The 23,449-nt window shown below is 45.6% G+C and overlaps 1 protein-coding gene across 5 annotated transcripts in view; it reads left to right on the forward strand.

The window, feature by feature from the left end:
• cbfa2t3 (CBFA2/RUNX1 partner transcriptional co-repressor 3) overlaps positions 1-23,449 on the forward strand; it is a 47,644-nt gene that overhangs the window by 16,774 nt on the left and 7,421 nt on the right. For 2 of the 5 annotated variants that reach the window (XM_049598878.1, XM_049598916.1), the window contains exons 2-10: positions 10,602-10,757; positions 13,035-13,276; positions 13,650-13,739; positions 14,457-14,638; positions 17,311-17,594; positions 18,741-18,826; positions 19,941-20,232; positions 20,998-21,066; positions 21,781-21,834. In XM_049598878.1, coding sequence (XP_049454835.1) covers positions 10,602-10,757; positions 13,035-13,276; positions 13,650-13,739; positions 14,457-14,638; positions 17,311-17,594; positions 18,741-18,826; positions 19,941-20,232; positions 20,998-21,066; positions 21,781-21,834 — 1,455 coding nt within the window. The remainder of the gene's footprint in view (positions 1-10,601; positions 10,758-13,034; positions 13,277-13,649; positions 13,740-14,456; positions 14,639-17,310; positions 17,595-18,740; positions 18,827-19,940; positions 20,233-20,997; positions 21,067-21,780; positions 21,835-23,449) is intronic. The other 3 variants (XM_049598896.1, XM_049598887.1, XM_049598907.1) reach the window with 3 other exon arrangements.

Here is a 23,449-nt window from a genome sequence, read left to right on the forward strand (position 1 = left end):
GGGAGTAAACAAGCACAAAGGAACACAGACGGGTGTTATTAAGGCCTCCACTCCAAAGTAGTCCTCTCTGGACGTCTGAGGAAGTGCTGCAACACAGGAGCATGCAGGCAGAGATTGGGAAGGAAGGCACTTCTCTCTCACTCTGTCTCTCTCTCTCCATGTACAGTATTTGCGAAATTAAAAAAGCCGTTATCTCCTGGAAACAGATCCTGTGCCACACAGATGGTTCCGTCTCTCTTCAAATGGGAGGCTGAGCCACTGAGTGCCGTTGTGTTACCAGTTAGTTGTACAGACCTTAATCTCGGCTCCAGCCTTCCTTCCTCTGCCTCCCTGTCTCTCTCCATACACGCTCACACACACATGCATGCACACACAGACAAACTACACCATTCAGATGAAAGTATTGCCTGTGTAAAGTCCTAATTTCACCAGGAGATGGACATTTTAGCTTCTCAGGGGTATTTGAAGTGCGGAGAGAGGAAGGTCAGAGATTGCCTCGACATGTCAGAGAGCAGTGGTCACTTTGAGGAGCGAGTTATTATCACCTGGCATTTAAAGTCACCAGGAGCCTCAGCAGGGTGTGTAAGGGCTGTTTGATGGTTTCCACTCTGTCTTTCAAGTGCCACCTCAGAGAGAGATCATCCCATTAGTAATGTGCCCTGACCTGTGTGAGTTATCATTTAAGGACAGGTTTCTGTAGAGTTTCAGATACACAGCGGTGTTGTGATTATGTTTGAGACCATAGACTTATACAGGATCACCTTATGAGAACTGTGGTGTCAATCGCAGGCTTGTCATGGACCCCCTGATCACACTGACAGCATATTTCTAGAGTGCAGTGCTGTTGTTAGAAGCAGATATTTTAATATGATGGTAGTAAAGTTAGATTAAAAAAACATCCCTGTTGCTCTGTGATTTGATCATTTAGTCCCTAACACTGCAAAATCTCCTCTCTCAAACAAATATATATCGCGATTGTAAATCAAAATGCAAAGAAATGAACAAGGATCAGATGGTCTGCCATCAAACACAGCATTAATCTTCTGATTAACAATGTATTGTTCAGACACAATAAGCCTCAGAACGTTCCCAGAGAGCTAATTCAGGCATAATCACAGCCTGGACTTTTAACCTTAATGTGTGTTGAGTTAAAAGGATGGTGAAAAAGATGTGTGGATCTTATTTATACTTTTAATTCACTTTTGTGTTTGTATTGTGTGTTATCTAATAGCAAGTATTGTGTGCAAGGCTGAGTCCATTTCCACTTGATTCAGTTTTCCTCTTTAAATTATAGAACTGCCATTAATTTACCTTTTAATTAGTGGCAATGTTAATGTGCAACTTAGGAATAAATTAAAATGTTCATACACTGGCATATTATAACAGAACTTCTCAAACTTGTTATGATCCACAAAGGAACGGTTCCTTTGTAGCGGCACTGCTTGCTGTCCACTTCCCTTGCCCATGACATGACAGCAGGTCATCCTAATTTGCCAATTAGCTCACATAATCAGCATGTTATTGGCACTGCGGTCGCTCTCTTCCTTCGCCCGCTCGCTCTGTTTTTGTGGTGGCGTCCCATAGTCGGCTCGTGTCCCAGAGGAGTAGCTGGTATTTATTTCGGCAGCTTCCAGCATGAGCTGGCTGTAGGCTAAATGGAGAAACTGTCAAAGCTTCTCTCTAACCTGTCACATGAATGCCCCCCCCACCCCTCCTCCTCCGTCTCATTCTGTTTCTCGGTGGTTTGTGTGTATGTGTGAAACCTATGGGGTCCTGCAGGATAATACAGAACACCCTACCCATGCCTGGCTAATGTCAGTAGCTATTGTTACTGTGCCTGCAGGCCAAATGAAGAGGTATGAGAGTGCTGGCAGGCTGGGGAGCAGTTCAGGCTACAGACAGTTTTGTCAGCGCTGACAGCTCCATAGTGACAGAGCAGACATTTAACACTGAATGAAATGAAATACATGACATCAAGCAGGAGAATGACTAATCTGCTGTTTGTTTTCCTATCTTAGCTGTAAGTGACAGCTCAGTGTCAGGTTTTTGAACGGGCGCACAAAGAGCGGGAGTCATGGGGAGAAAAATAAGGCAGCCACAATTCAAACATTCACATGTTAAGAGTCGGGGGGTTTATGAGGAGGAAGGACAGAGATGCTGCAGTTGCCGTGGTGTATGTGTGTGTGTGTTGCCAGGGTCAAATCTAAGTCTTTTGTGCTCCATAAATCAGCAGGCAGCAGCAGTGACGTAAGAACAAACAGAGCTGCTCTCTGCTGCAGCTGGCTGGAAAGAGGGAGAAACAGGAGAGAGGAATACAGAGAGGGAAAGAGAGAGCAGGACAGCAGCTGTCAGGCCTCCATCGCACACCTGTCACACAGGAAGTGAGCGCCGGCCACTGTTTCCTGGATACACCTCCTCAAACACTGCTCCTGGAAGAAATGGGAGGGAGGACATCTGCTGTGAGGGGGAGACAGACAGGCAGCCAGACTGATACACTAACAGATCAATAGAGACATTTGCTAAGGATGAAGAATAAATGCACGGGGTGAAAACAAAAATACAGAATTTCTCATGCCTGTGTTGCCGTTCTCATGTTGGGCTGCCTCGTGGTCCTGTTTGTGTGTGTGTGTGTGTGTGTTCAGATTACACACAGTTGAGAGGATGTTTGTGTTATCGCAGAGCTCTATGACAGACAGGTCACTCTGTGGAGACTCAAGCCTAACTCTCCCACAAATACAATAAGCCCACATGCCCTAAACTTAATAGTCGGACATTCCCACGCTTGCTCCTCTCAACCACCCCTCCAAACCCAACACACCCCGCTCCCCCCTCCCTCCTGTGACCAATATGAACTAATCCAGATGTAGTAGCAGCTCACAGATGTACGCATAACTTTCTTTACATGGCCCCGCTCCTTTCTGTCCTCGACTTCGTCTCCTCTTGTACGTCTCCGCTTTCCCCAGCCTCACTCATTGCCCAGCTCACAGTCTCCATGCCGAACTGATCAGAACAGGAAGTGATATCACTCGTTGCTGCAGTGCTGCTGATGAGGCACTTGGAGCTATTGTCTCCTGTTTTGCTTCTCCTCCCAGCCTCCAGAGTCACTCTGTTGTGGCTGCTGTTGGTAGAAAATCTCCTCTTTGTTTGTCAGGCTTGTCAGGCTTGGTCCTCTGGAGGCCCCCCTTGCCCTATTCCCAGGCTGCCCTTCATGCTGCCTGTATGCAATTAACAGAGTAATTAAAAGCCTGATGAGCTAATTGGTGCTGGGTGAGGCTGCAGGTGTTTGGATCGCGGAGCTTATTTATGTAAGTGCACTCATTGTGAACATCCTTTGACAGAGGATGACAGAGGCAATTTTCAAACACGGTTTTTCTTTTATCGCCATTTGAATAAATGTTTATGGTTGTTTTCAAATGTGATTCATTGAGAAATTCATCTGTCTTACTGTGCCAATCATCTGCGTCCACACATGCCATATGTTGCAGGTAGGCAATGCTCAGTGGGAAGAAGGAAAGAGACAAAGTGAAGCCAGCAATGCATTGCAGTACCTGGTGAGCCAACAGTCAGTAAAAGATGACATAAAACAATGCAGTTTCAAGTCTGAGGTTGGGCTAAGATCTTAAATTTTACAACACCAGTCAGGTTTAGTCAGCTCAGGCCTTGGGAACACAGGCAAAGTTCATGCTGAACTCTATGTCATACCAGTATATCAACAGTGCACTAGATATAAAGATGAATTATATCATGTCTGATGGAGCCCACTAACTGAGCTCATCTGAAAGAGAAATGATGGAAGAAAGTCTGATGTGATGTTGAAACGTGGCAGCCCGAGGCTGAGCTCTCAGCTGGCAAAATTAGGCACACGGCTGACAGGACGAGGAAAAGAAGACGTAGATGAGAGAGAACAAAGGAGAGTTATCATGCAGAGCAGAGGCTACGTGTAGATCCTTCTCACTGCTCGTGCCTGTCTACCTCTCTGTCTCTCTGACCCATTCCCAAATGTGCATGCACAGTCACCTCCTCATCTAGCTCTGTGTATATGTGTGTGTGTGTGTGTGTGTGTGTGTATGTGTGTCTCTTTCTTGTCTTCTACTTCCTCCCCCATATCTCTCTCGCTCTGTGGCAGCTGTGCTGGTGATGGCTGTGTGCCCATGGTGCAAGCTGGCTGTGGGGTCCCAGGTGGCCCACATGACAGTTATTGATGTTCAGGTGTTCAACTCCTCTCACACAGAGACCCTGGAGCCACACACACACACACACACACACACACACACAGAAGCACAATACACACGAATGCACTCTCTGTATAGTTGTACACCGAATACAAAAGTGTACTTGCACAATTATGCATATAAACATACATTATTACATTTCACATATTCCACTCTCGCTGCTGAGGAAAAGTAAACAACACAGTAACAAGTACAACAGAGAACTCATGCATACAGCTGCTGGGCTGTCTGGCAAGCAACAAGAATTACAGTTGTCAAAGTGAGATGAAAACAACAAGCTAGTCATTGTGAAAATGTTTGCAGTCTAGTTTGTTTATGACTCCTATGGTCCAGTATGTGTGACCACTTTCTGTGTGTATATGTGTATATGTGTAGCGGAATAGCCAGTGTTGGTACAGTACCAGTGCCCAGTGCAGTCCTAACACACTCCAGATGTGACTGGCTAGCCAGGGAGTTGTTCTTGGCATAGCCGCCTCGGCTGAATGTCACAAATACTTTCCTTTATTTAGGAATGGCTCTGGGTTAGTGGCTGAGAGGAAGGCGAAGATGGATGGATCATGGGGGGAAGGGGGAAGGAGTGAAGAGAGGAGAGGTAGATGAAAAGAGCAAAATAAATGATTAGCAATGTGGAAGGACAAGGGAAATGGAGGAGGAGGAGGAGGAGGGGGGACAAAGAGAAGAGATGTAGAAGGACAGAAGATGGAGAAGGAGGAGAGGAGGAGGAGGGAGCGGCGAGGGAGCGAGGCAGAAACAGCTCCAGTCTAGCATCTGGATTTTATTAGCAGCCGTTGGGAAAATCTGAAAAGGAAGTTTTTTCTCTGCGAGCACGTCGGCAGCAGTGATATGCTGCACATAACCACTTCACTGCCGACGAGAGGAGCCAGGCCCTCCCAAAGGAGAACAGATGGTCGCTAGAACTTCAATACAATTACATCAATAACAGCTTTCACAGATATAAGCACTGTATGACAGGATCCCTGCAGCTCAGAGAGACAGAAGTACAACTCCTCTACCCTTAGCACCTCCAGCCCTGGATAAATTGTCTTTAATCCATCCTCACTCCCTGCCTGGGCTCCAGTTATCCTTGTTTTTCTCGCCAGTTTGCCCTTTTTAAAGAAAATGTTTTGCTCCAAAGCTTTTGACTTGGAAAAACTGGTGACTTGTCAATGATTTGCTCGTGGTAATCTGATCAAAGACAGGAGGGCTTTTGTCGGTGCTTATTAAGGAGAATCCCTCCACCCCCACCATCCCCAGTTTGTTTTTTTGTTCAACATGTTTGTTCAGCCGGCACTGCATGTGTACTATCACAGGGATTCTCAAGTAACATAGGGGAAATATGCGTTTGTGTCCGCAGCGTGAGCATATGCATTCAGCAAACATGTGTGCGTACATCTGTGTATCTATTTGTGTGTGTGTGTGTTTGTGTGTGTGTGCATGTACGGTTCAGGCCTGTCTCCCACCCTGTCATTAGTGAGGGCTTTAAAGCCTCTGAACTCTAAATCAGCTCAAGATGAAGTGGAGTCTGGGATCTGTCTGCAGAAGCAGCCTGTGTGCTGACACGCAAAAAATCACACACACAAACATGCACACACACTCCCATCTTACCTGTGACACAGTTCAGACTTCACACTGATAGCAAGGCATATATTAAAATATAGATTTATCAAAAAGAAAATATGTTCCGTATGTAGATTTTTTTCCTACTCAGAGGAGGAGGATGTATCGGTTGTGTGTTATTGATGTCAGCAGTCTTTTCCTTTTGAATGGCATCTGGGCTGCTAGATTGAGAGTGGAGGGTGCTGAAGGTGCTGTATCCCCAAGTCTTAGGTCCAGGGCACAGGGCTACAATCCCCATGTTTTGATACGAAGGCCTGGTGGGAGGCTGGGGGCCAGGGGCTCAGGCTCTGTTTGTGTGGACTCCTCAGCGGCCTGATAGGGAACAGATGTGGGAAGGCAGGCGGCCGGGCAGCCAGCCAGAGCAGCTGGGAGAAATTAAAAACAACAGCATTCCTGGAGACATGGGGAATTACAGTGGGAGGGAGGGAGAGAGGGATGTAAGGAGCGAGAGACAGAGGGTGAGTTTTAGAGCTATGTGGTCACTGGCGAGAGTCTCTGCGGAGTACGAGAGATTGAAGAGACAGGAGGGATTTAAGGGGACTGTTGTGCAGCGGTTAGCTAAAGCTAATAAGTTGCAGCTGTATTTCCAGTGGAAGCATGAACACACATGCACATATACACTCACACACACACACACACACACAGATGTATACAGTCAACAATGGGACATATGCCAATGTGAAATGAGACCAAAATGTATCTGAATGGCCCTCTAATGGCTTGTCATGACATGATGGTACTCATTTTTAAATGTGTATCTGTGTTTGTTTTTAAGGGGTTTAATGAAGGCATGTGTTCTTAAATCTATAATGATACCCCAAAAATGGTTTGAGAAAGTTAGACAAACCACTCCGCTGTGTGTGTGCGCAGTCGTACAGTATATGATCGGTGGTTTTGTGTGTCTCTTTTTTGTTTTTCATCTTGTTTCATCATGGCACAGGGGAAGAGTAGAAGACAGAGAACATTTTTAGAACTCAGGCTGCAGACTGTTTCTTTGGTGAGCAATCTTTTAGCCCCGATTACGTCAAACGTGCAGACATACAGCTGTTCAGAGAGTTGGAGAAACAGAGAAAAACACAGACAGGGCGGCAGAGAGGTAGGTAATGACTGTATTGTTTTATTTTCAGCCTAAAATTCAGTGGTGAGTGTTTGGGACAAACAGCAACAAATCTGTATCCTGAGCAGATCTATTCTCAGCTGTATCGATCCCAAAGTGGCTCCTCTCAGAGTGATAGAATAAAAAAAGCTGCAGGGGGGGAATAGAGCAGCTTGCAGACAGGAGCATGGGTCCAGTCCAGATCCGAACCTTTAACCACAGGTCTGTTTTACCTGGTAGCCCTCTCTCATTCCCAGGGCGTCAAGTAGCTTTGGCCAGTGGCCTTCGGCGTCTGATTCTTACGCACAAGGCATCCTTGAGTGTCTGTATAAGACGTACCGGGCTTTCAGCTCTCAACTCTCGCTCCTGCTATCTCCTTCTCTCAGTTTGAGTGTTTCGTCCTTCAGCACAAAGCACAATGGGAGCACAGATGGCCACAGATGGGGTTGTAGACCTAGCAGACTTCCTAATGTATTAAAAGTGAAATCCAGAGCATGGTGCGTATGTGTGTGCCCTGTCCCTGTGGCTGGTCAGATTAAACAGCTGTCTATAATCCCACGGTGGGAGCAGACAGACAGACAGGATGGTCCCCTTATCCTCCGCTCCTCTCGAAGAAGTGACGAAAATAGCTGTGATGTAAACAGGGATTTTTATGGCCATCCTGATCTTTTGATCACACGTGCGCCCTGCTCTTGTTCATTCTTCAGACTCGTCAATGAGGGTACGATTGGTTATTATAATGCACGTTTCTCGTAAAGATGTATAGCCCACCACATGTAAGTCCTACAATATGCATATACAGTGGCACAGTAAATTTGATCAAAGAGGAGGTTTACTGAAACATATGGCTGCCTCCCTACAGGAGGCAGCCAACCAATTCGGCAGCACAGAGAGCCTGTTTGTGTGTTTAGGGTTCTTTAGAAGAGAATGGCTGCATCTATTTATACCAGCCCTCCCCATCTGCCTCCATCTACAACCTTGTGTGTTTATGTTCAGTGCGTCTGGCATGGGGGAAAACAGCGGAGTGCCCCTCGTGTTCTTGAGGATCACTGTGTCAATGGCCCTCGTACAGCACACTCCAGAGTGGCACTCTTTAAATACAGACACCAGCTGTTGAACGCGTCTACATGAGCTCTCAGAAATAGGTTAACACCAAGGACTGAGACCAACTGAGGCAGGGGTTTTGTGGAGGAAAACACTGGGTTCAAAGTTGGCTCACGAGGGGCAAAATGAAAAACACATTATGTGAGAGTCACTTAATATGTCAGTTGGTGACTACAATGTATTTGCAGCTGTAAAAGAGGTTTCTAAACAGTGTTCAGATGTGTAAAAGGCCTTCAGCTGTTTGGTTTCAAGAGCGGTGGTGGTATTATTTTTATTATTAGTTGTACAATAAGGTGTGATAACTGCCTAATAACCTTTTTCCCGTCATTTGCAGAAGCCTAGTCTCACGACAGGGCCACTCTGTGCGCACGAGGATGTAAAATGTAAAATCAGGCTTCTCGTCAGCTTGTGTTTGTGTTCCACATTTGAGAGAACAGTTAATTTCTCCCTCCTGTAATACATTAAGAGACAGCTGAAAGAGACGGAAAGAAAAACAGAGAGAAGAGAGCTGTCAAGAATCAATGAATGCCACATAAAGTCTACAATGTGGTTTACATTTGCTTTGCTAGAGCACAGAAGATGGCCCTCTGTCCTTACTCTTTCATTATGAATGCATGTGTTTACTCCGCTTAATGGTGGTGTTTAGCGCCAGTGCCCAAGTACACACGTTTATGTACTAATATATAAACTGTGCTGTGTATTGATTTCATTGTTTTTCATTGCACGGCGCACATTTATTGCACCCTCTGCCAGTCGCACACATGTACACATACTCTAAAGCTATCTTCGCACAGGCTGCAGAACTCATCACACCTCTCAGCTCAGGTTTACATCGCAGATAGATTTGGTTCCAGCAGCTGCACTGACAGACGGACACATAGACAGAAAGACACTCCAGAGGTACATCACTAAATAACAGACCTGCTGCTTGTATATATAGTGTGACTTGTGTACGGTGGTGTAGTGGAGCTTATACGCAGGTGTACAGGTTATACCCACCTATTTTTCTGGCTGTTCCCAGCATAACCACCTATCATCCAAAAAGTCATTGGAATACATTGGAGAGTATACCCACATTCTCCTTGGTAACCAACATATCTACCTCGTGGTATACCCACCTCATCAACTACAATTGTGCATAACTATGTTTGTGGTGAAGGCGCACTGTATGTATAGACTGCACGAGGTCACAAATGCAGAATGTAAGGCAACAGTCCTGACACACATCCACCCCGTGTCATGTTTTCTTCTCATGTCCCTTGCTGTACCATCCATTCCCTTCACGCTACACAGCCTGGCCTTGCCTTGTTTGGTGCTGGCAGGGTGTCTGGCAGAGGACAGTGAGGCTTCTGGTAGCAGGACGGAGCGCTGCTGAAAGCCAGTCCACACGGTGATGGACAGCAGCAGATCCAGCTGCACTTGTCACTGGCTGTCAAGCCGGCTGTCTGAACTAGGGGACGAGAGGGGACAGGCGGGGAGGACTGTGTGCATGTGAATGTTTGTGTGTGTGTGTGTGTCTGTGTGTGTGTGTGTGTGTGTGTGTGTGTGTGTGTCTGGGGGTTGGAGGTTACAGTGGAGGGGCACTGATTGGGATGTCAGAGCTACAAGGAGTGTGTATGTGTGAAGGGGAAAGAGAGAGAGAGAGAGGGAAGAGAGAGGGGGGGGGCTCTCAGTCAGCAGCAGCTGAGCGAGTGAGCAGGTGTTACTGTATGTCTCCCAGGCCCATGAATCTCCAACAAGAGAGACACAATACAAGTTTGAATTCATTTCCACTCCCTGCATTGATTTGTTTTGGTTCTTTTTATGGGGCTTTTGGTTTAAGGAAACAATCAATGGTTCCCAGGTGAAAATGTCGGTGGTTTCCACCTTAACCAGCTGTCTCCACTTTTATTTATTTTTTGATCATTCAAATTTATATTGCTTTAATCTTTCGTTCAAAACCATACAATGTTTCACAGACATTTCTTCTTGCTTACAATAAATGTAGCGTCAGTGGCATAAGAAACAAACAGGGACACATCCCCCTCAATATTTAGAACATGAGCAGTAAATATAATAAACATAAATGTAGTAGAGGACTTTAAGGTGGAGGTAGAGCGGGTCGTCCACTAATCTGAGGATCGGTGGTTCGATCCTGGCTCCTCCAGTCCGCATGTCGAAGTATCCTTGGGCAAGATACTGAATCCCAAGTTGTGAGAGTGTGTGAATGATTACTGAGTAGCAGATGGCACCCTGTATAGTAGCCTCAGCCACTAGTGTGAATGGGTGAATGTGACTCAGTAGTGTAAAAGCGCTTTGAGTGGTCAGAAGACTAGAATGGCGGTATACACGTGCGGTCCATTTGCCATTGAAAATTTGGTGGAGAACCTCTAACCCAGGTCCTCCGCAATGTTCAAATGAAACCTACACCCTTGTGTTTGTCCATTCTCGTAATTCTGCAGATTTGGGTGTTTTCCAGTGCTGTTTCCAATTTTAATCAAATGTTAAATTTTTTTCTTCATGCTGGAGCTCCATCTTGATGACTGTGTTGTTTTTTCCCTATGATATCGCAGGTAGCAGAGTGCAGAAGGTTGGAACAATGCCAGATTCACCTGCGGATGTGAAAACCCAGCCCAGGTCCACCCCACCCACCATGCCTCCTCCACCCCCGGCGGTCAGCCAAGCAACCAATCGCAATGCTTCATTCACCCCCGCTACCAGTAAATCAAGTAAGTACTTTGTTTTTTTGTTTTTTTTACTATTTTCTAAGATCAGTTACACCTGAAGTTCACTTCAACTGCAAGATGTGTGTCTGCCATCAATAGTCATACAGGTGTTTTCTTTGACTCGAAGATGATCCTTTTGTGCTGAAGCATCATGTCAGCAAGCAGTTAATCAGGCAGGTGTGAGAAAAACAGTGAGCTGGTAGGCGTGCTGAGCTGGCTCTTACTCTTCATTTCACAGTGAGCACTGGAGAAGGTAGCCATCGTTATGTGAGCTGGTAATTGCAAATTATGCTTCTCTACAGAGCTGGTATGCATATCTAAGTATAGATTTTGTCAAATGCCAGTTTGGCATCCAGGTTAAAACTGCACTAAAATGGGGTAACCTGTGGCCTAGAGGTTAACCGGGACCTTTGTTGCATGTAGTTTCTTGTCTCTCTCTCCCTTTGTTTCCTGTCAGTTCCCAACTACTGCCCCTAAAAACTCTTAAACCTGTTTTAAATTTGCTCCGAAAGTTTAAGTCTAGTTGACATATAACTCTTGTTACAACAGAATTTCATTGACTATGTTTCAGTGTGTTACTGAGACCTGCTACGTGTTAAGATAAAGTGATCCACGCACCAATCTGTAATAAATTACACAAATGACTACACTACACTACAACTGCATGTCATACAGTGGACTACATGGTCGTCAACTGTCACGGACACTTTATATGCTTGTGCAAAGCGAGAGAAATTCCAAATATGTGTCTCTTCCCTGTTCTGTTGAACAAGTGTTGGAGTCACTTGCGTGTCAGGTGTGTGTCTCTGCAAGCATCTCTCTGTGTAAGTGTGTGTCTCTCGGTGTGCAGAATGCCCTTGCTAGTGGGACAAGTGTCTTTGAGCGCATGTGCGAGTGCGGCTGTGGCATTGTGTGTGCATGTGTGTGTGTATGTGTTGTTTACCAGCTGGTTGAGGCGGCGATGGCCAGGCTGCCATTGCGGTGTGTAGACTACTTTCTTCCCTATATAGCAATGACAGGCCATGTTGTTTCACCTGTTGTGGCGGGCGGTCAGCAGTGGAGCTCTCTCCTTGCACCTCTCCCTCGCTCTAAAACCAGAACACAAGTGCTGCCTGTCGGGATCACATGGGTTAGTCCATATGTGTTCAGGCCCTCGATCCCACACGACTCTCAAGCGCGCCTGAGGGGAACCACGCAGGAACTATATTATTGAACAACTAAACTGAACATAGTCTCGTTTTCAAGTATGAGTGCAAGGTGTAGTGTTACAGCCCACAATGGCTCACTGCGGAGTCCTGTAAATACATTTTGAAAAGATTAAGTTGTTTCAGTGGTTTTAAAATTATAGTTTGGATGCTGGGCTCAGTGTAAGTGCTTGCATATGCTGCTATAATGAAATACAATCTTTAAATTACAGGTACATACATGATTTCTTTAATCTTGGAGAAAGCTTTTTCTGTTTTGACATCATTAGTTCTTTAAATAGATGTAATGCACACAAATGTATGTTAAAGAATATGACATACAGACAACAGACAGGAGATGGAAAAACAGAACCTTTTTTGATATGTAAATCACGCCTTGTGCGTTTTCATTTGGCCCGGATATGAAAATATGAAAGCAGGGTAAAGGTCAAACGTGTGTTTGTGAGCTATTTGTGAGTTTGTTTGTGCCGGAATAACAAAGAATATGTGACTGATTATATATGTGTGCGAACGCTGAGTCTATTCTGAACCTTAAAGCTGCAAATCTACTTTCAGCTGGTGGACATGTGTAGGGCCAGATTTAGCTACACACCTGCTATTGGAATAAAAGTAACACAGGCCACAGGACTATTTTTGGCACCTCTTTAACAAGTTCCTCTTATAGTTGTGTCCTAGTGAGTGAGTTAGGGGGAGAGGGTGAGGAGCAGGGTGGAATAGACTGATACAGGGGGAGATGGAGGGGGAGGGGGGTGTGGGGCTGTGGGTCAACTGGTACCACTTGTGAGACAGCTGAAGTTACCGCAAACACACACACACAGAAACCCACACTCACTGCGCTCAATCAAACTTGCACCTCTGAAGTCACCATGTGCATCATATACCGCAGGCGTGGTGTCGAATTTAAGTCTATTGTGTGCTTTACTTACATTTAATCTTTACCACACACTTCTCTATCAGTGGGATGCAAGCACGTCTGCCCTCATCACGCCCCCAGATCTGTCAGATGCCCCCCAGGCCTCTTCAAAACTACTGACCCAGTTCACGTTGTCTCTTCCTTCTGTCTGTTTATCTGCAGTGCTGAATGGGAGCAGCCACTCTCCTACATCGCTGAACGGTGCTCCCTCCACTCCTAACGGCTTCAGTAATGGGCCGGCCATGTCGTCGACGGCCTCGCTTTCCAACCAGCAGCTCCCGCCGGCTTGTGGTGCCCGGCAACTTTGCAAGCTGAAGCGCTTCCTGACCACGCTGCAGCAGTTTGGCAACGACATATCGCCTGAGATTGGGGAGAGGGTGCGCAGCCTTGTGCTGGGGCTGGTGGTAAGTTGTGATTATTTTTAAGTGGTAATCTTTTGATGAATTCTTTCAACAACTGTACTGCATCTATTTATTTATTAATTAATTCAGCAGCTCTTTTTCCTCCTAGTTTGTGTCTAGCCTACTGTACGTTTATGCTTAGTACTTAACATCGGGCACCTATGAAGTTCCAAAAGCTAGTATTTTTTATCTTGTGTACAAAAGATAATGACTTGCACACACTAAATATTATTGTGTTTGCATAGGATGTGGATCTTGTGTAAACAGAATAAAAAAATATCATCATGTGGGACTTATGCAGCTCCGTTTGAGGGTGTTATAAAAGTTTGTCTCCTGGCTCCACTCTTTGTCTAACTTTCCCTGTTGTCTCGGGCAGAACTCCACTCTCACCATCGAAGAGTTTCACTCCAAACTTCATGAGGCCACCAACTTCCCTCTGAGGCCGTTTGTCATTCCCTTCCTGAAGGTAAATGCTTATGCACAGATTTAATGTGAGATAAATCAGGGCCAATGTCTAAAACTGACACTCTCAGAGTTTACCGCTGCTGTCCATATGGCCAGTGTTCAGGACTGTGTGTATGTGTGTGTGTGGAGACACTATATGTGCACCTTTCCTCTGTGCTCCTCCCTCTTCTGCCTCCAAACAGAAAGGGTCCGGGAAGGGAAAACTTGAAATCCGTGGGTGTATACAGTGTTTAAGAATGAGTGTCCATTTTTTAAAGTGTGTTTAAAGTGTTGTGTGTGAATGTGTCAGACCTCCTGGCGTGCAATGATCCTCCACATCTGGGACATTGCAGCAATGGCTGCATTATATCAACCGGACAGGTCTGAGAGAGCTATTTGACAGCACTGACACGCACACATACACACACACAATAGCTATACACATCAGCATACCCTGGAGAGAGCGAGAGAGAGACACATGGCAGAGGAAGGTGTCAAGGGACCTGTCTTATCTCATCCTGTCTCTTCATCTATCACTTTCTTTTTTTCTCCATCCCTAATCTGGCATTATTTTACTCTCACCCCATCTATCTATTGTTCCACCATGAGTTTCTAGCTCACCTCTTGTCCACTTAACACTCTACATTTACATCGGCTCAGTAAATCTATATCCTTCCTACAACAACGTGTTTCATTCCTAATCCAGAGATGTCTGTCTCCCCTCTCTTTACCACTGAAGGCAAACCTGCCCCTGCTGCAGAGAGAGTTGCTTCACTGTGCCAGGTTGGCCAAGCAGACTCCAGCTCAGTATCTGGCCCAACACGAGCAGCTTCTCCTGGACGCTAATGCCAGCTCGCCCCTCGACTCCTCCGAGATCATGCTGGAGATGAATGAGCACGGCAAAAGAAGGACCCCTGACAGGTAGCATATCTCCATTAAACACAAGAAAACATATACATGCAGACTTCAGAGACGCACATTTATTGGCAGACTCTCATATACACGCTGTTATATATGAATTATTTCAGGGTATTTCAGAATGCCAAGCGACAAGGGGAAGCTATAAATCCTCTGTGCGGGAGGCAGAAGTCTGGACAGCCCTGATGCCAGGCTGGCTCTGCCAGCTGTCTGGGAGGGAGGGGTGAGATAAATGCACTGTAGGAAAAGAAAGAGAGCATCTGAGAAGCAAAAGAGAGGGAGAGAGACAGAGAAGAGAAGCGGGGGTGAAGTACAGTAAATGTCCTCAGCACAACCCAAAGACAGACAGAAAGACCAACAGTGGGCGACGGTTTGCAGTTGTCCCACATTTCTCCCCAGCGCTCTGCTTTGTTCACCCAGCTAAGAAGATGACACAAGACAGAATTAACTGGCATTTCCCTTTCCTCCCTTTTCTTTTTCTTCTCTTACTGGCACTGTCCTTCTTTTCTGATCACTTCTTCACCTCTCCTGCTCTCTGTTTCTCTCTTGCTCTCTCCGACTGCCTGACCTGCGGGCTCCCAGCAGCTGTCCATATGTCAGGGATGTGTCCAGATGGTGATGTGCTGACCGTAACACTGAGCACATCCTGAGCGGGGTGTGGGGAGGTGGGAGGTGGTGGTTTGGATGGGACTGTGGGTTGGAGCTGAACGTGCAATCCCACTGTAATCCGCACACCTCCGCCTCCTGACCTGTGGCTTATACACAGCGGGAGGGGCTCGGCGGAGGAGGGGGAGGGTGGTTCAGGCTGGGGCAGGGCCTACTTCGCGCCAGCTGTTCCTCTGTGTTGTCAGATACTGGAGCCAGGGATGTGTACGAGTATAGCCAACGTACACAAATATACACATGAATAACCAAACACACACACACACACACACACACACACACACATAAACACACTCATCTACATGGGGCAGCGCTGCATTTATTCGCCTTTGATCCCCGGCATGATAAAGAGTGATTTGCATCCGAATGCCTGGCTATTGCCATCCAGCTAAACAGATTAATATCAACACTCCCATTTAAACTGTCCAGATGGCTTGAAAATACAACCTCTCTCTCACATACACACATACACACACTCACTTAAAGTACACAAATGAGTGTCACTAAACATCTGCCAAACACACAGCATTCAGCCCATATTGCCCCTTAAGCCCAAGAGCAGGGTGGGAGGGAGAGGGAGAAATACTTGCAATCTAAGAGTCGGCAGAGGGATATATTCAGATTAAGCGCTTGAGACGCAGGGTGTACAGTTGGACTTGGCTTTGTTTGATACATATGGCGTACAGCTGTGCAAAAGCTTTGGTGGAGCACTGCCTTACTGTAACTGAACAACAAGCAGCTCTCAGCAGGGATACATGTGTGTGAGTGTGTGTTTGCATGCGCCATGTGTTGTTGAAATTCACAAAACAAGTTTGTGTTCTTTGCTAGAGGCTTGTATGGTTCACAATGTAATCTTTGAAAATAAATTGTAATGACAGTTTATGGTAGACACAGACAAAACCAATCAGGCATCATGAAGTAAATCACATCTGTTGATTTGTTTGGCATGTTTTTACAGCGGGCAGTTTTTTTAACCTCTTGATCTGATTCTTAGGCCATACTCGTCTTTGCTGGGGCATGTTTTCCTACACTATGAAGTAATACACTGGCATTGCATACTTAGCCTGGCAAAGCCAGCCCACAGTTTTTGCATTACTCATTGTGGTCTGGCAAGGCCACTGATGGACTAACTGGAGAAAAATGAAGTTGGCCGCAGAAAAGTTATTTCTCTCCCTTCAGACATTAACGTGGTGTCAAAAATCTGTTTCTGAGTAAAACTGAGTTGAGAAATGATCCATGTTGTGGGAGATTTTTTTTGTAAATGAGGGTAGTCATGTGAGCATCAAAACAGTTTCTGAGTGGTTCATCATTTATCTGAAGCAGCTGAATCGATTTTTGGGTGGACATTTGTGGAATAATGGTAAATGTGGTAGTGGAAACAGCTTTAGAGATCCAGACTGGCTGTGCAAGGGTACAGCATACTGGCGAATACAGACTCAACTGTACAACAAAGATGTTTTTTGTTGTATACCATAATATACCACACATCCCACTGCTGGAAAAATGCTGCAGGCTCTGTGTCCCAACAGCTGAACTTCTATCCTTTCATTTCTTTGTTGACACAGCAGTTTACTTGGGATCTATGCTCTGATACTGTTTTCAAGTGTTGTAGATCTTGATATCAGTCCTGGTCTCAAGACCACTTTTTGGAGGCTTCGGTCCTGTTTTGGTCAAAGACAAAGAGGACTCTGCATTTCATTTCAAGACCACAACTGCGGGGATATCATTAAATTGCTTGCACAAAAAAGAGCAATGAATAAAAATGGTTACGTTGATTTCAGCTCCTTAGCATCTCTCTAGTTTTGGTCATGACGTGGTCTTGGTTTATGTGGTCTTGACCACAACATTGCTGTATTCTGCTCACTGTGTGGTGCTGGCCCACTGCTTGACCTAATTGTCTTTAAAGAATATAAAAGTTGTACGCTCCTACGCTAAATTAAATGGCATCATGGCAAGCCATTACATATACTTTAAAATCATGTTTTAACCCACTCTCCCGCCCTCCTCTACAGGACCAAAGACAGCTCGGACAGAGATGGGTTGCACCCAGAGCACCTGGCTAAAAGGCCCTGCACCATCAGCCCCAGTCAACGCTTCAGCCCCAGCACGGGTCTTCCTGCTCACCCGCCTCCCAATGGCCTCCCCACACACCCTCCCAACGGCCTACCCCACCCACCAAACCCCCAAGTGGGACCCCAACACTATCGCTTAGAAGACATGGCCCTGGCACACCAATACAGAGACGCTTACAGACATAATGAACACCGCGAAGCCCGGGACAGACACCGGCAGACAGGTAGGACAGCTGCATCCACAGGGGTCAGATACATCTATAGATCCCCAGTGATATGGTCAAGACTGTGGGCTGGTGTGTATGTAAGTGGGGTGTATGCAGAGAACAAAGGCCAGTTGTCATGTCCAGTGTGATAATCCTTGTGGCAGTGTGGCTATATAAAGACCACATCCATACATGCCTATATGCTCCAACTGTGGCAACCATATATGCCTTCCTTCTGCTTTCCCAAAAGGAAAGAGGTGAATTCTTGGCCAAATTGTCTCACTCATTAGACACGAGGCTCCAGCACAGGCACACGAGTGCTAAAGACACCAGTTATTTTGTTTAAAATTGAACTTTAATATCTAAGTTAATCATTATAGTATTAAAATAGGAGACAATAAAACAGAATTGACATCCACAAGCACAGTAACTAATGTTTAGTGAGTTAATTAATCTCAGCTCATCATCTGATAATAAGAATTGTTGTGTTTTTGTCACCATAAAATGAGCCATTTATATTAACATAGGGAGTGGGTCCTTGTCCAGGGAGATCCATGTTTCTACCGTAGACCAGAATGGACAAACCAAACAGTAGCTCTAGATAGGGCCATTCATGTCTTGCGTCAGCCACCGTAGTTAGCAACCTCTCAGCGACTTTATTCTGTGTGTTTTACTGGTTTAAATCACAGTGTCTGTTGTTTTTGGAGAGGAAGAGACCTCTGCAGATAATTTGGCTCACAGTTTGGATCAGAAATAAGCTGAGCACACATTAAGTTAGCAGAGAATCAAGGTGAGCACACATTAGCAGGTGCTGGGCTAGCGGCCTTTCTGCGATGTGCCAAACAACGCTGATTTGTAACATGAAATTGCTTTATTTAGTGTTTTTACTGGTTTAAATCTCCTGGTCTGTTTGTTTGGAGAGGAGGAGACTTCTGCAGATAATTCGGCTCCCTTTAAAATCCCCTGTAGCAATGACCTCTGATGGAATTCTAAATATAAGAAGTTTTGTAATCCGCATTCCTCACTATAAGATGCCACTAACTTGCCCTAAATCTTACACACTGTTCCTTTAAGCACCACTCTGGACTTGTAGAGCATTTTGCAGCTTCAAGTCTGTTACACAGTTTTATATATGTGAGTTTGACCCATGTATTTGTCTTTTAGCAGTGCACGGTGCCCGCCAAGAGGAGGTGATCGACCATCGTCTTACAGATCGAGAGTGGGCAGAGGAATGGAAGCACCTAGATAATGTACGTATCAGCACGGGAGCCATGTTTAATGTCAGTCACCTTTTCAATCATAAACATCATGAAGCAGGGCTTTGAAAAAGAGCTAAGAGGCCAGTAGGTGATTTAAGTTAATTTTAGCAGGACAGGAACTGTTGACAGACAACCTCCGTCCCATCTGAGTGTGCAGTTGACGGACAGCTGACCATAGGAGGTCTGTGTCAGTGTGGTGAATTAACAACAGACAGACACCTATCTGGCTTCCTGGCACCCAGCTCCATGAAGACAAAATCATGTTCACTAGACACACACACACACATACACTCACACACATGCACGCACACACGCACACACAGAAACAGGGCCCCAGATGGAGCTCAGGACCCAGCAGAGCGCAGCTCCAGCTGGGGAGAGCAGCTGAGACAAGAGCTGCAGTCATGGAGAGAACCGGCCAGGCCTGGACCCCAGCCAAATTAGAAACACTTCACTGAAATAAATATAGCTAACTCAGAGGGGAGGGAGGGAGTGGAGAGACAGAGGAAAGGAGGCAGACACACAGAGAGAGGGAAAGATGAATGGGAATAATGATATGGATTGAATGTCAGCCATGCTAAACCCATTTAGCAGACCGGGCCAGGTCTGGAAACAGAGGGCAACGTGGAAAAAAAGTGACACTGTTTACAGCGGAGGGGGGGAAGGAGAGAAAAGAGAGGAAATCTGTTGAGTTGGCAGGGAACGGAGCAGAAGGGTGGAAGGAATTGGCTCAACTTTTTCATCAGCAGTCCAGCTGTTACATTATCGTTGTTGTAATGCTCTTAGACACTGAAATTCACTGACAAGCACACAATCCATGAACAGATAGGCAGAGACAGAAATCACACGCAAACACGCACGTCTGCTAGGTGGTATGTGTTGTGGGACAGATTAAAATAGTGTCTAGATTTACAGCTCAGTGGTTCCATAAGTAACTCATTCCTTTTAAATTAGCTTTGTTGCTATGACCTGTGGAGCTGTTTGTGGATTTATTTGGTACTGCTGTGTTGTGTAGGTGATGAAGTTTAACTAAATGAAGCACTGTCAAACGTCTCCTTTTATTCAGTAAATGTTTTAACTCATCCTCAATCCTGTCCCACTGCAGCTCCTGAATTGCATCATGGACATGGTGGAGAAGACGCGCCGCTCTCTGACGGTGCTGCGCCGCTGCCAGGAGGCCGACCGGGAGGAGATGAATCACTGGATTCGGCGCTACAGCGACGTGGAGGAGATGAAAAAAGGTGGGAGCAACGGACAGCACTGCCTTCCTCCTCCTCCTCCTCCTCTTCCTCCTCCTACTCCTCACCACAACTCCTCCTCCAACACAGCTAGCAGCAGCGAGTCACTGCCCATAGGAACTCCCTCGGCTGCTGAAAGGCAGACAGGCAGACAGACAGGTAGACGAACACACACAGGGTTTGTTTGGCAAAGCAAAACACTCACAGCAAGGTAGGGCTTATTGGAAATGTTGAAAATGCCTCAAAAAATATATCAATTTAGACACAAAAAGTTAGAGTATCCTATTTTTCTGCAAAATCTAGGATCTTGCAGCTGATCGCACCCTTATGCTGCTGGCATGCTCATTCATAATTAAAATTTGTACTCAATTCTAACTCCTGTATTCCCATTCCTTCCTAGAAATGGTTACAAATTTGATAACAGCTTATTTACTGATGTTGCCATACACATCCTTATGAACAGATATCTGTGTATGTATGCAGAATCTGTAGGCAATGGGACATTTGTTATCTGAATGTCCTGGTTTCCAATTGTAGTCTGTGTATTACTGACCAATTGCATTTGAGTGGCAGGTAAGCAGTTTATGTGTAAAGGTGGAACACATTGGCTGAAATGCAGTCTCAGAACCCATCGGCTATCGTCTGACAATGATTCAGCTTTATATTAGCTTTTTAATTATATGGATTTATGTGCAGATATCCACTGGCTACACCACATCTCCCGAAATATTGTCCTTTGTCCCGGGAGGCTTATCATTGTCTGACCAATAGCTGATGGGTTTCGAGATTGCCTTACACCTAGTTTGTATTGGTCCCAAAAATAGAATTGGAAACTAAAGGAGAGACTTGCGGACGTGTGTTTGTTCAGATCGCGAGTCAATCACAGTGTGTGTAACTGAGTGCGTGCCTGCTTGTGTGTTTCAGAGATCCACCGAGACTTCTTACACAGGCCTCCCTCAGGATACCTGCCAGAAGAAATCTGGAGAAAAGCTGGTAAGAGCCAAGCCTCCCCTTCTCTCTATTGTCTTCATGATTGACCTCACACAGACTAACACAACACACACACACGCACACAGTGACCATCATCAGTCTTCATGGCCCTCACCCTGGCCACACAGACAGACAGAGCAGAGGCCTTACAGCCTTAGGTCCATCAGGGCAGAGGATTGGAGGCCCTCTGTGTCATTAGGGCTAAATGCCCTCCATCTGTCACCACTATGAAAGGCCACTGCAGTTAAAGCTGCAGTGAAAATGCAGTCACCTGGCCAGAGGCAGGCCGCAGCAGCGCAGCACAGGTTGGAGTGTAACTGAGAAACACACACTCCCAAGACTTTATACCTTCTTTTATTGTGATTGTTCTCTGGCCTCATGCACAGTACACAAACTTATCACTAAAGTATATCAAATACAGACATTTATACAGAATAATCTTGACCGCTATTATTATTTTTGGCTCAGTGTGTGGCCAAAGGGAAGCAGGTGGGAGTGTTGCATTGCATGGGCCTTCTTGTATACTGCATGTTAGATAGAGCCCATCCCAGGAGTCGTCTGGCTCAGCCCTTGTTCCGCCCCAGTCCCAGCACTATTATGTTGCAGTCATAGTCCAATACCCTGCGGAGGAAAGACGCTGCTGCTGTAGGCAAAATTCTGTGCTGCATTTTCACCAGCAGAAAAAAGCTCTTTTAATTGCAGTTGTTTTTCATACAGGTACTACAAGCATCCCGCTCTCCCCAGCACTAAAGCACCTCCAAAACAGGCAGGGTGAGTAACATATCTCACTCCCAACATCTCACCTCTAATGTCTGTGTAAGTGTGTGTGTGTGTGAGTGTGAGTGTGTGTGTGTATATGTGTCACCTCTATCTCAGCAGCCAGGTACTCCTGCCTGATGCAACTGCAGCACCTCTTGCTTTTAATTAAAACCAGACACGTATTCTCTGGTCTGGTTCAGGTTGAGAGACTGCAGTGCTTTTGAAAAAATAAGATCTGAAGTGTGAAAAAGCAGACAGAAATAACACGTCTCAGGGACTTGCCAAATCCCTGTGGAATTAAAACGTTAATATTGCTGTCCCCGTGTTTTCCATTAAGTGCTAATTGCCCCAGCATCTGCTATGCAGTCTCCTTGATAAGAATTAATTAAATTTGCAAACTAATCTTAGTGGTGCATGCATTAGGCCAGATAATTGAGAAGCTCGGGATAATGCAGATAGTGTTTTGCAAAGGAGAGAAGAAAGAGGAGGAGGAGGGGTATGAGAGGAAGAAAAAAAAAGGATAGAAATGAAGGATAAAGGTAGAGGGGGAATGATGGGTTGAAGGAAGCATTGAGACATGTGTGTGAGTGTGACTGTATGTTGACAGGATTGACGGAATGCTAACTTTTTTAGCATATGAGCACAGGAATTAAAGCTCAGACATGCACACATGCACACACGCAGCCATGTGCATATACACAGCACCAGTGTTGGATAAGGCTCCCCCCTGCCCACTGCCTATCTTTTTGCACAGTAGTTTGGAACAAGTGGAGTGGAGCGGCGAGGAAAAGTGACAGTTATTTATGAGTTTCCTTTCAAACAAACACTGACTGGGGGAAATAGGGAGCAGGGGAGAGAACCATATCAGCCTCACCTCCTCCTTGGTTGGCCTGATACACCTGGAGAGCCACTTGTCATTTGTGTCTTACTGCGTCTGCTTGGCACATCTGGAGGAGGTGGAGCAGGAGGGAGAAATATAATTTCATTTTTAAGAATGTTTGACAGTAGAGGAAAATGACATTTTAGAGGAATTCACATCTTATAATCACGACGCAGCACATTTGCATTCGGTTAATAAATAGTGTTTATTTGGAGACCTATTCCTCAGGTGTATGAAGCCCTACGAGATATAGATATTGTGCATTTGTTGTAAACTGTGAGGCCAATAATGAAAGATTGCAAATTGTAATCACTCCTGCCTCTTACTGAGTGGAGACTGCGGGAAGTTTCTATTTTAGACTGCCATCTGGAAAGGAGTCTACACACCTGCCTGTTGTAAAAACACAGCCCCCTCACTCAGACAGTTTGTGCTTCTGCTGGAAGAACAAAAGGCCCCATGATAAAATCTACATGGTACGAAGCCCTGCAGTGGGGATATGAATGCCCACTGGTAGAGAAATTATTCAGTCTTCTCTGTAAACTCCGTCTAACAAATTCTATTAGAATAATTCTGACAAGATGACAATCACGCAAACGGGGAATCCCAGGATGTTGTTTGAACAGCCAAGTTAGTGACAAAACTTTGGAGACATCTGCTGTTGTCAGTACTGGAAATTATTGTGGCCAGACGTGTTTGAATTAATTATTGAAGTCTGGCTGTTTCCCTTTTCTGGCAGAAAGTTTTAAA

This window comes from Epinephelus fuscoguttatus, linkage group LG2, assembly GCF_011397635.1.
Source record: "Epinephelus fuscoguttatus linkage group LG2, E.fuscoguttatus.final_Chr_v1".
Lineage (NCBI taxonomy): Eukaryota > Metazoa > Chordata > Actinopteri > Perciformes > Serranidae > Epinephelus > Epinephelus fuscoguttatus.